This window comes from Ambystoma mexicanum, chromosome 11 (genome assembly GCF_040938575.1).
Source record: "Ambystoma mexicanum isolate Mex_15411 chromosome 11, UKY_AmexF1_1, whole genome shotgun sequence".
Lineage (NCBI taxonomy): Eukaryota > Metazoa > Chordata > Amphibia > Caudata > Ambystomatidae > Ambystoma > Ambystoma mexicanum.
In genome coordinates this window covers 674,173,030-674,185,448 of record NC_090934.1, presented here as the reverse complement: position 1 = coordinate 674,185,448, position 12,419 = coordinate 674,173,030, and the positions used below count along the sequence as shown (strand labels likewise).

Genomic DNA, 12,419 nt, shown 5'->3' with positions numbered 1-12,419 from the left:
GGTGGACCTGCAGCACGGGAACCCAACAAGGCAGAAGCCCAAGGAAAGGTGGTGGCAAGATCACTGAGGTAAGTACGTGATGGAAAGCTGGTCCGCATAATGTTGCTGATACCACTGGCAAGAGAAAGTCAAGCTGTGCGCAGGTGAGCAGCCAAAATCTGCAGCACTGTAATGAAACAGAAAGTGGAGAAGAGACGGATGCTCGAGTGCCAGTGTCTCAAGAACAGAGAGCGAGCTTCTGAGGAAGACTGCTTCCGAATACTTTGCCCTGCAAGAAAGAAGATAACTCGGAGAATGAGAAGCCTGGGATGAACAAAGGGAATCCTTATATGCAAGTTTACTCGTCACAGTAGAAGCAACAAAACACAGTTGACTTTGAAACTAAGTAGCTACAAAGATTGTGAATCAAGAGAAAGGATTGTTGAAAAACTGAACTGCGTGAGAGGAAACAATACATAAAAATACCCTGGGAAAAGGGGGAGATAGCTCGTCATTTTGTAAAAGACAAAGATAATAATAGAAGGAAAGGAAGAGATGAACCAGAGTTCAGAGGAACTAGGCCATTGAGCTAAATGCAAAGCCAAATTGAGCAAGATAAGTGGAACTGTTATTGTATAAGAGAGAAGGAATATCAAATTAAGACTACTTGCCAAGAATATGTTTAGGCCCATGAACACAAAGCTAGTAAAGAAACCCCAAAATCGATCTCCAGTGAACAGGGAAAGCTCAATAACATAATTGAGGAATTTCAAAGACTGATCAAAAAAGTCATGAGAGACCACTTGCGGATTGGACATTAATGACTGGTAGAGACACTCAGGAAAAAGGAGTAATTCCCCTAAGTTCGTGTTCATAAGTGGATAGGGTCAGTTAGGATGGTTTTGGACAGCAGACTTATTTCTTTTGGACAATCACGACTGACAAACGAGCACCTTAGTAACATAGGTAGGGACCACCCATAACGATAGGGTAAGATAGGCCTTATAGTTTTACTTTAATAAAATATTATACATCGTGCCATTTGAGTCTGAGTCCTCCTTCTGACTCGCCACAAGTGCCATTGTACAAGAATTTGTGAAGACGTGCCCTTATTTTTTAGTATACAGCGAGAGAGTGAAATTTATAAAAATCATCAAATATTTGGTATGATTACTTTTGTGGGGGCTAAGCGAAAGTAGTCCGATTTCATAGATTGACTTTTTGATTAAAAAATATGAGTTTATTTCGTATAGCCTATCTAGTGAAAATAATCTTGTCTTCTTGTAAGAGCGCCATTTGCAGTCGACGTTTTTTTGCTTCTTTCAGTGTCAACCATATTTTTTGTCAGAAATATTACTGTCCATCATTGTGATGAGTTTATACAACCTCTGGGTATTCCACTCTACCAATTTATGATACTGGCTTTATAGATCAGAGATTTTCACAATAGGTTTGGCTGAGTTAATCGATCACAGGACAGATTAGACCAGCCCTGTGACTTGGAATTTTAAGCCAGGTTGACAAAGGTTTGTCGAGGTGGGGATGGCAAGATGTTATGTCCAATAATGAATGTGGTGGTGTACAAGGTTGTTTATTTTACATCCTTATTGCAACTGGTTTTAACAAAAGCTTTTGCTTGCTCTTTGGTGTTTGCCTATTACATCTGATATGTTTTTTCCCAGGTTCGGTTGGTGCTACTAATATGAATGAGCATAGCTCGCGCTCCCATGCGATTTTCACAATTACCGTTGAATGCAGTGAGAAGGGCGTTGATGGGAACATTCATGTTCGAATGGGAAAGCTGCATCTCGTCGATCTTGCTGTAAGTAATACTTACAGTCTGCAACATTGGTGGAGTTGAAATTTTTCATTTTATTTTCCCAATGTATATATTTTCTTTTTTTCTTCTGAGCAAATTACCCACCACCACTACTGGATGAACTCGCATGTAGTTTTTCTGGCCGAAAAAATTCTCCAAGTGGCCTCTGAGTTTTCTTGTTAAAATATTAGGTCCAGGTTTGATGCTGAACAGAGTATAAAGAAAATGTTCCTGTACATTTTGTAGAGGTTTAGTTTGACTGTATTTTTTATAAGTGTTTTTGAACTTACTGTATTTATTCAGCTTTAGGCTGTATTTGGCTAGGTTGAAAATATCTTAAAATTGGAATTAAACGATATATGACTAATTATAACTTCATTCTATTTCTCCTTTTGGGTGACGGGTGTTTATCAGCTGTAATCACACTGCTAATCAGTGTCTTGCTTTGTGATTTGAACATTGGTTTAATTAGTGTGACAAATCGAGGGAATGTGTCTCTTCTCCCCGAGGGGAAGACCCCTGCTGTGAGGTGAGCCTGCTCCCCAACACCCTCCCTAGGGGTCGAGGCAAGTGGGACCTCAATTGGAGAGACTGCACCGTATGGGACAAGGACCCCCGTTCCTGTGAGGACCTCCTTGCAACAAGAAACACAATGGCATGTATGGGACCGTCAAAACTATAATGTTAAGGACCACGACTGGGCTGAGGAAAGAAACCAACAGATGTTATTATCCAGAAGAAAGAGAAACCTTTCTTTAAATGAAATTAACCAATTCACTGTGATGAGTGGATTATAAGACGAGCACTCGTCAGATAGAGAGCGATAAGTGTGACGAGAGGAACCCCTTTTTTCGAAGCAGGGGAGATCCCCCTGAGAACGTGAGCCTGGGAGTAAGCACAGAGACACAGAAGGACATGGAGCCAGCGAAAACCTAAGAAGCTGGGAAGCAGCACACAGAACGCTGAGAGACCAGGGTAACCGGGAGCCTGAGAGAAGCCGAGCCAAGTGGGGCCTGAGAGTTGGTGGTGACGCAACCCTGAGAGGTATCACTACATATTATCCCCACCATAAATATCGCCGTATATATGGTCGTATGGAACGGCCATAGGCGATATTTTTTTGGGGGGATCATTTTTGGTGTTTTTCGGAGTGGAGGTTGCGGGGGTGTCCCCGCTCATTTGAAAATAATGCAGTGGTTGTCCCCCGCAGGTTCCATGCCTCAATATTGCCGCAAAAATATGGCAATTTATTTGTATGGTGATATTTTTGCGGGGATAGTAACACATGAAACCCCCTGAGAGAGTCGTGGTGGGCAGCCTGCCTTATTAACAGTGCCGATACTGCCGTCGCAAGCAGTGTGGCTCCCCTTTGAAATACAGAGAATCTGAGAGGAAGGGCAAAGAATGACTCGCAGTGCCGTAGAGGAACGGAATCAAGGCAAGACCCGTGAGAACCCCAGAGACATTCCCTGATAATAAAGAAGGTAAAAGGGTACATGGGAGCCAGGGGAAGCCAACCGACAATCATTATATGAACCGGAAAACTCGTCTCGCTACAAATGATGAAAACGTGACAGTAAACTTGATAAATCTCAACTGTGATAACGGGAGTACGAGAATAACGTTCCCTAGAAGGGTGGTGAATGAAAGTGAAATATTAGTCAAGAATTCTTTCAATGGAAGCAAGAAAAGCTTAAAACCAACATTAACAAATCTGAATACTTTCAATGAGAGAAAACGAATAATCGAGATACCCAAAAGAGTGAATAATAAAGTGGGTATATCTCTACCCTGGGAAGAGGGGAAATGAAATAATTTGTCAAAAAGCAGAAGAATGGGAGTTAAAAAGAAATAAATGCCTATGAGGAACTGGAAGCCAAGGTAGTGCGAGGGGTCAGAAATTTGAGGCAGACAACTTTATAAAGAATTTTCAAGATTAGCCATTTTTTTTTGATAAATCAAAAGGTTGGATGAACGCTTCACTATCCCTACCATGACGAGGATTCCCCTGCCTAAAATAAACTAAAGGAAACATCCTAGGATATCTGTCCCTCACATCTGGGCATTCAATAAATCAACAAGGAAATGCAAGGCAGATCAATTCAACAAATATATATATATATATATATATATATATATATATATATATAATACAATCGAATTCACAATATGATCAATGTCTCTTCTCATAACCTGCATTAATTTCTCTTACCCAGATCTCATCAAGGTTCTGCTTCACAGATCAAAAGAAATACATAAATCCTGGTTTGCCACAATGTTCCCACACAGTTCTTGAAAATTTAAACTTGATAACAAAAAGTTCAGTTATCTCAACAATGTACCTATAGATTTAGTATGTTCCAACTCCTCCTGGAGCAAGAACAAGGTTCACCTTTGTCTTCTTCATTTAAACAAGAACAATTGTCTCTGTCAGGAGGATTTGCCACAAACTTTGCTCAAGCCTCTTCAGTCAATTACTGCACTGCATCACTGGTGGAAATTAATGGGGCTGTCACCCAAGCCGAACAGTAGATGCTCCCCGCAAGTAAGTTAGATGTCTGCGTTGTTTGCAGCTGAGCCTGGTGCTCCCGGGGCTCGGCCGTGTGGTTGCCCTTCCTCCACAATGCTGTTGGTCATACGATGCTCAGGCCAGCACCCAGGTGCTACGTCACACTGTCCGCCATTCGCACTGCATCGGACATGTGACTCCAGTGGTCCGCCACTCTTTGCAACACCAATACTCTCGGGCAAATCGTAGCCCGCTCATCCACAGCATGTCCTGGGCGGCGCCATCTTAGATGTTACCATACCAAAGTCTGCAGCGGTGGAGGACAACTCATTAATGGGGGCACCTTCAAGCCCCAGGCAGTCACCCACTCACCGGCACCACTGCTGACACTGCAACCGAAGAGGTGAAGATAAAAGGCCACTGTAGCCTTCCCCATGTACAGGAGCTGAAAAACAGAGACCATATACATGTCTCTCTGGCTAAGCCACACCCCTATTTTTGTAACTTTTAACTTGTATGTCTCTTTTGTAGATTTGCTTTCTGAGCATGGGAGTGTTTGTTGCATCTATTAGATGACTTGCCTTTCTTTACTGTACATTTGTTCATTGTTTTTTTTTCATTTTAGGGTTCAGAAAGGCAAGGGAAGACTGGTGCAACTGGGCAACGTCTCAAAGAAGCTACCAAAATTAACCTTTCACTTTCGACACTTGGTAATGTTATTTCTGCTTTAGTGGATGGAAAAAGTACCCATGTACCATATCGTAACTCTAAACTGACTCGACTGCTGCAGGATTCCTTAGGTGGCAATTCCAAGACTATGATGGTAAGATTTCTACATGGTTGTTGTGCTTACTAGCATGTGTTTGTTCAGTTGGTGTTGACCTGTTGCATACAGGTAGTTGCTGCAAGCTTGGTAAAGATTTTGTCTGGGGAAGTGGATGTTCTCATTTTCTAGCACAAGTAGATAATGAGCCCCTTTGAAGCAGCTTGGCATGTGATGTATTTTGGAGCACCAGTAAGTAAAAACAAATTGGTAAAATCTTATTGGCAAATCTTCTTACACTTCAATTTACTACTTCTTCCAGCACTGGTTCTTTCATAGATTCACATGTTTTCAATATTCCCTATGATCAGGCTATGACCTTTCTGTATAGTGCAGAATAGCAGTAAGGAAAACAAACTGCATCATTATGTACAGCCTTATTTTGGTTCATTTGACCTTTAGCCATTAAGGTGGAGTGGCTTTCCTCTGCCCCTGGAGTCCAGCTTCGGATTCTCAACTACACATTGTGCCAAAGTAGTCCTTAAGTGAGCTACATTTCTTAGCAACATTTTTCAGAAATCAAGACTCTTCTCATCAAGATTATTTTCAGTAGGACTCCATGGGGGAATTGCTGGTAACACTGGCACCGATAAAACTGGTGCCGTTAATACCAGCATGTTTTTCTGGTGTGGTGCTGGAATGACCAGCAGTAAATCTCCCTCCTCACCACCAAACTTGTAGTTTGCCTGTCTGGAAATGTGCCGGTAAACTGACGTACCAGCACCCTAATTTCGGACCGGCAAACCTGTAATGAGGCCCCATGGCTTGACTACAGAAAAAGGTTTGGACAGACTGGCAACATCATTAAAGACAAATGCCCCCCCTCCCTATAATACCCAATATTCAGGAGGCGGTACGCTCTGCTAAAGTCAGAGTCATGACATAATTCCAGTCACCTGACTTGAGGGGAGCGTATCACCTGGGAAGGCATCATGAAGCAGACACAGACAACAGATATAAAATTGGTTCTCAGAAGCTTTATTTACTTAATAATCAGGATAGAGTAAGGCCTAACTTTCCCTATGCTAAGGTGGGATTTCCCTACCTAAATAAAACTAAGGATAGTTTGTCTCAGGAAGTCCAAATCAAATGTCTGTCTGTGTCCAAAACCTATGCGTGCCCCCACAACTAACTGTATACAATGTGTAGGGATGTCAGCATCAAAATGAATTGTGTTCAAAAGTTACAAAAGAAAGTTCAGAGCTTCTTCCAGCTCTTGGCTTATGATCAGCTTCCCCTTCCCTAATTTCAAGACCCTTCACAAAAGATCAGGATTCCCTTACCCAAGAGTACAAATCTTCCAGCTTTCCAAAATAACAGTTTGAAATCGATACGTTTCACTAGTTCACTTTGTCGGTTTTGTTTCTAGAGTTTAAATTCACACACAAGGTTGTTGCAAAACACAAGCTCCTTTATATATACTTTCATTGGCTTTTCCATGCAGGCCACTCGGTCTAGAAGCAGTTGTTGGCCCATACGGTTCACCTATTACAGGTAACGCAACCAATACCTCTTCTTGACGGCTTCCATCAACAATTGGCCACTGCTTCCCTTTGGCAATGATGTTCCGTTGATTCCACTGTGTCACACTGTACTGATACTGGACCGTGGCTTGGTTGGCCACCATGCACATTATTTAACTTTTCGTATCCCTCTGGCTCTTGCCAACACCGGTTTTCTCTTGACCTGCAATTCTTGGGACCCCTTTTTGCTTTGGGCCAATGCTTGGTTTGTCATTCCATATCCTCCTTGGTATTGTTTACTTTGCCAATACTTGTCTTTTTGTACAATGCATTCCATGGTATCTGCTACATGCACCACTGTTCTTTCACTCCTTTCACGAGTGCTCCATTTGCTTTTCGAACTGTACGGCATTCAAATAGTGCTTACAATAACTTTTCGGTCAGTATTCCAACAGTGCTTATCTCGCCATTCAAAAGTACTTGAAATCACTTTCAGTTTGTTCGGCATTAAAAAGGTCTTTGTTACAGGTTATCAAAACGCCCCAGTGTGAGTGTTTCTCTTAACTCACCGGTCACGCAGCAACTTCCTTCTGCTAGTAGTCCTTCGCCTCGGGCTTCTCAACGCTCCTTCAACTTTCCGGCTTCCCCAAACTCTGCCTCTCCCTCGCAGCATCGACAGAGCACTGCTCACTCTACTGGTTTCCCACGGCGGCTTGGGTCAATGGGAGCTCCACAGCTCCTGCTGCGCAGACCCGTTCAGGAGGGTAGCAGGACCTTCAGAGCCCCATTCTCTCTCTCTCTTCATCACTTTCTCTCTTTCTCTCTTTCTCTCGTTCTCTCTCTTTTTCTCTCTTTCTCTCTCTCTTTTTCTCTCTCTCTTTTTCTCTCTTTTTCTCTTTCTCTCTCTCCCCCCACCCCCCCAACTCCCTTCTCCCCCCCACCTGGGTCTCCAGTTTACTTCTCTCCAGCCCGCTTCTCTTGCTTGCCTTGGTGCAAGCCTTATATTCACTAGGAGTGTTAAATGAGCCCAGATGTGGGTCCTTAAGTTTAATTGCCTGGCTATGGCGGCTCTCATTAGGTGGCTATCCCTGGTTGTTCCCCCTGTATAGCTCCAGAGCCCTCTTCTTCGTCTCAGTACTAGAGGGATGTTTGGGCTTATATGTATTACTCTGTGTTGTTGCTGATATGTGTTTGTTTCAGTCAGATGAGGATATGTCCTCCTAGCTGGTCTCTTCCTCGTCCCAGTAATAGGGTGGTGCTTCTGGGGGACAGTTTGGAGGGAAGAAAAGAGAAGGGGCTGAAAGTAGCCTACAGAGGCTTGCGGGACAGAGGGTTCATTGTGAAAAGGGGATACAATGTCTCACCTAAGGACGTCCTCTCCCCACTCCCCAGGTTCGTTCCTCTTAGGTGATCCTCCCTCGCATATCCACCCCCATGGTCGGGATCTAAAAGTGATGGTCTTTTCCTGGCTACCTGAGAGGAGGTTCCAGGGGGAAAAGAAGTGAGGACGCCCTCAGGCTCCTCACACACCCCATTAGGCTCAAAGAGAGGGATGAATGGAAAACAGCATTTTGCGCTCCCTTTGGACATTTAAGTATCCTGTAATGCTTTTTGGGTTAGCTAATGCTCCCACCGTTTTCCAAAGATTCATGCTCACATGTTATCAGATCTTCAAATGCATTCAGCCACAAAACCTTCCAGAACATTACGAGCATGTCCTCAAAGTACTCCAACATCTACATGCCCACTAACTCAGAATCCAACTTGAGAAATGCGTTTTTGATCCGGCATTAGTAGCCTATTTAGGGTACATTCTCCCTAGTCAAGGCATTTCCATGGATCCGTGAAACGTGAAAGCCATTCTCACCACTAAACACATATAAAGATTTAGGTTCGGTGAACTTCTATAGAAATTTCATACCCGATTTTTCTGATATGGTGATACCTATAACTGCATTGTTGAAGAAAGGTGTTTACTAGAGCACCTATCCTGTGTCAACCCAAACCTGATGAGGCGTTCATACTAGAAGCAGACGCCTCCAACTATGCCATTGGTACAGTCCTAAAACAAGAACCACCTGACCAACAAGAACATCCTGTGGCCTTTTACTCTAAAACTCTCTCCACAGTGGAAAATAACTATTCCAGGATAGAGAAAGAGCTGTTGGCCATTAAAGGGGCATATCAGGAGTGGATACACCTTCTTTTTGAGTAGCCAACAAACCACCTTAATTCGCACTGATCATCGTAATCTACGACTCTTACAGAACTTCAAATGTCGCAACAGTAGACTGGCTCGATGAGCACATTTTCTTTCCCTTTATAACATTGAACTCGCTCACATTCCAGGCTCACAAAACTTGGTGGCCAGCCTACTATCTCAATGTAATGGAACTTTGGAAGATCCTCTCTCACAGAGGCAAAAGATGTTTCCACAAGCCCCTACTGTGCTGGTTGTGGAAAACCTCTTACAGCAGGTTAAAAACTCTCTAGTCAAGACTCCCACGCCATCGGTATACCTTAGGAAATGGTACCTGGATGACCAGTCCAATCTCCTATACAAGTAAGCACAGCTTTATTTTCCCCATTAAAGAGTTACACATTGAAGGAATGGAATTATGTCATGACTCCCAAGATTGCCGGTCGTTACTGGCATTGTACCACCAAAGAGCTTATCAAACGCCATTTGCAGTGGCCACAGCTAAATCAGGATGTTTCTACTTATGTTTTGACATGTTAAACATGTGCTCTGTCAAATATCCTCCACGTGCATCCGGTAGGGAAATTGACACCGTTGGAATGGACTTCATCACCATAGCAGAGGATTACAACAGATTACATTGTGGATCTCCTACCATCCAATGGCCACACGTTAATTATGGTTAACGTGGATGCCTGCACTAGAATGGCACTCTTCAACTGCAGAAGAAATTAGCAATATATTTATAAAAGTGATTTTTCGTTTGCATGGAATACCCCAATACAAAACATCTGATTGTGACCGCAGTACACTTCAAAATTCTAAACATCAGTGTGCAAAGTTCTAGGCATCACACGTTCTCTCTTCCGGTTATCATCCCGAAACCAACAGACTTGGAGAGAACCAATCAAACCCTAGAACAGTACCTACGTTGTTTCTCCAAAGCCACCTACGGTAATTGCTATACTCCTTTGCCCACCTCACAGTTTTCTTAGAACAATAATTATCACACATCAATTGGGATGTCACCTTTTTGTTTGTTGCTCTTATGGCTTTCATCCACAAAGGATACCAGGAAAAAGTAAATTTTGTACTCTAGTATCAGCAGTGGAAAAAGAATACAACAAATACAACACACCCAATGTTTGGCCTCAGAGAATCTACAAAAGGCTTTAGACGACAGAAAATGCTAAGCTGACTCCAAATGCTCTGTATTCCCAGACTTACAAACGGGGGGGGGGATCAGGTGTGGCTCTCAGCCTGGCACTTGCCCACACAGCCCTAAATATTCTGGTCCCTTCTGTATCCTCAGAAAGATCAACCCAGTTGCTTCCAAATTACAACTCCCACTCAGTTGGAAAAGGATCCATCTGGTGTTCCATGACTCATTATTGAAACCTTACCTCAAAGAGGTCTGCTTCTGTACTCCCAGGAAACTGCCACCCGCAGTGTTATGTGGAGCAGCCATTGAATATTTGTGACTATAGATATCTGGATATCATTGAGGGGTTGCACAATACCTGTCTGGCTGGAAAGGATATCCATGAGTTATCAATTCTGTGAATCTGCTTCTTAGGTACATGCAACCGATCTGTGCCACAAGTTTAATCTGAAGTACCCATGGAAACCTGGGGAAATAAGCCTTCGACAGGGGCATGATGTTAGGAATCGCTGCTGCAGCCCCACATCATGGTCTTTATGGAGACAGAAGGGGTTCAGCAGGCTCATTGCAAGATGGCAGAAGAAAAACACAGCCCTGCGTCTGTGACATCATTCACATTCAGGAAGCAGACGTCAGCCGGAGTACTCAATTTGTCTTCAAAACATGTAGCAACTGGTAAATCAGTGTGTGTTGCAAACTGATTTTGCCACAATGCAGTTTCCCTGCTTGCCTTGCTGTTCCTTGCCTGCATCTGTCACACCATAGCTCCTGGCTCTTTAGTTCATTCCTTCTCTCTAGTTGTCCCTGCTCTTAGTGGCCTTGCTCCCTCTGTGTTTCCTTCCTCTTCTGAGTCCATTGCCTCTCTGTCTTGGAACTCCTGTCTGGTCCTTGTCTCCTGACATTCTGCAGCCTTCTCAATTCATCTTTGGCCTATGTAGTCATTCCTTTCAAATTTGTTTTAAGGCAAGGCTCCCGATTTACCACAAAAAGCGTATACAAAAGGCACCTGAACTCAGAAATTTACATTCAAGCGGTACCAACATGCTTGCCATCCCAAGACACAAATGAAAAAATCTTTGGAGGCATAAGCTTCAACGTGTGTGCTCCCTCGAGGAAGGATAGCTCGGGGGGCAACGTGTTTGTCTTGGAAGCAAAACAATGCAGCGCAACAGTGGTTTGAATCCCGATCCCACGCTTGGATACCACTGTTTGGTATAAGCGCGTTATAAATGAACAAGAATTAAAAAAACAATGTAGAAGCAAAATATGTCCTAATTTTTAAAATGCTGTAAAAGCACACATCTTCAATTCCAAAGACTAAACGGTCACCCCTCCCTGCAATCTTTTTTCCCAAACTCTTTTTATCCTGCTCTGTTTGTTAGTTTGTTTTCTGTTTTTCGTCCACACTGAGGCCTCTGGGCATGTTGCTCTTTACCAGAAACGGAATAATAATAATTGCTGCAATGCTGTCAAGCATGCCCAGTGAAACCTGTATCTGCCATTTACTGCAAACAGCGTGTGTTTGCAGTAAATGAAAAAAAAGTTTCTAACATCGCCATACTTGCCAGCAGGGTTGAGTATCATGCAAATGGTACTCGCGCTTCAAACAAACAACTTGCCAATGCTATTGGACAAGCCCTGTAGAGGGTAGTCTTCCTAGTTCCATCGCTTCTTCCCAGGCTGTTAGTGATTGAGGAGGCCAGCGTGGTTACATATTCCTTAAAAATGTGGGTGTCAGCCCATCTGACATTGGTGCTTTCGGGAGGTCTTTAATAGCTTGTAATGCTTCCTGCTCCTTTCATCTTAGCATGAATATTTCCCACACAGCATCTCCCTCTGTATTTTTATTCATTTTAATAGTGTGCATTTTACAGAGCTTAAATGAAATAATATAACCTCCCCCTCTCACACCCTTGCCAGAAGTGAGCCTTTTTCTGCTCGTTATCATGAGTTCTGTAGGTTCACAATATGTTCAGTATTCTGATTTTGTGTGGGCACCATTGGAGAATATAATCACTTTGCAAGTATGGCAGTACATGTCCCCATTCTTGCTTAAAGATATCCTGATTCCCCTGGATTTTATGTTACCCATTCCAGTGAAACAGAACTCCAGACTTTTTTTTTAGCCAGTCCTGGATCGTGGGAGTCATTTGCTGTTTCCAATGCTGTGCTATTGGCAGGGCCATAAATCCCTGTTTCTGAGTTCTTTGTATGCATTTTTGACCCTGGGTCCCACATCCCACACAGCCAAACCCTTTTCCCCAGTAGCTCCGTCCCCTGGAACATCATTTGCATCTGCGTTTTCACCCCTATCCAGAATGGTTGGAGCCCTGGACAGTTCCACCAAATGGGTGCCCAATCCCCCGCCATATTACATCCCGTCCAACATTGATCTGACACCGATGGAAACATTGCATGGAGCCTTTCTGGTGTATAATGACATTATATGAGCAATCTAAGCCAC

General features: G+C 43.3%; 1 protein-coding gene across 1 annotated transcript in view; it reads left to right on the top strand.

Moving 5' to 3' along the window:
* KIF3A (kinesin family member 3A) overlaps positions 1 to 12,419 on the top strand; it is a 1,370,456-nt gene that overhangs the window by 510,361 nt on the left and 847,676 nt on the right. Inside the window, exons 6-7 of the mRNA XM_069623529.1 lie at positions 1,662 to 1,801; positions 4,933 to 5,130. Of these exons, the coding sequence (XP_069479630.1) occupies positions 1,662 to 1,801; positions 4,933 to 5,130 (338 nt within the window). The remainder of the gene's footprint in view (positions 1 to 1,661; positions 1,802 to 4,932; positions 5,131 to 12,419) is intronic.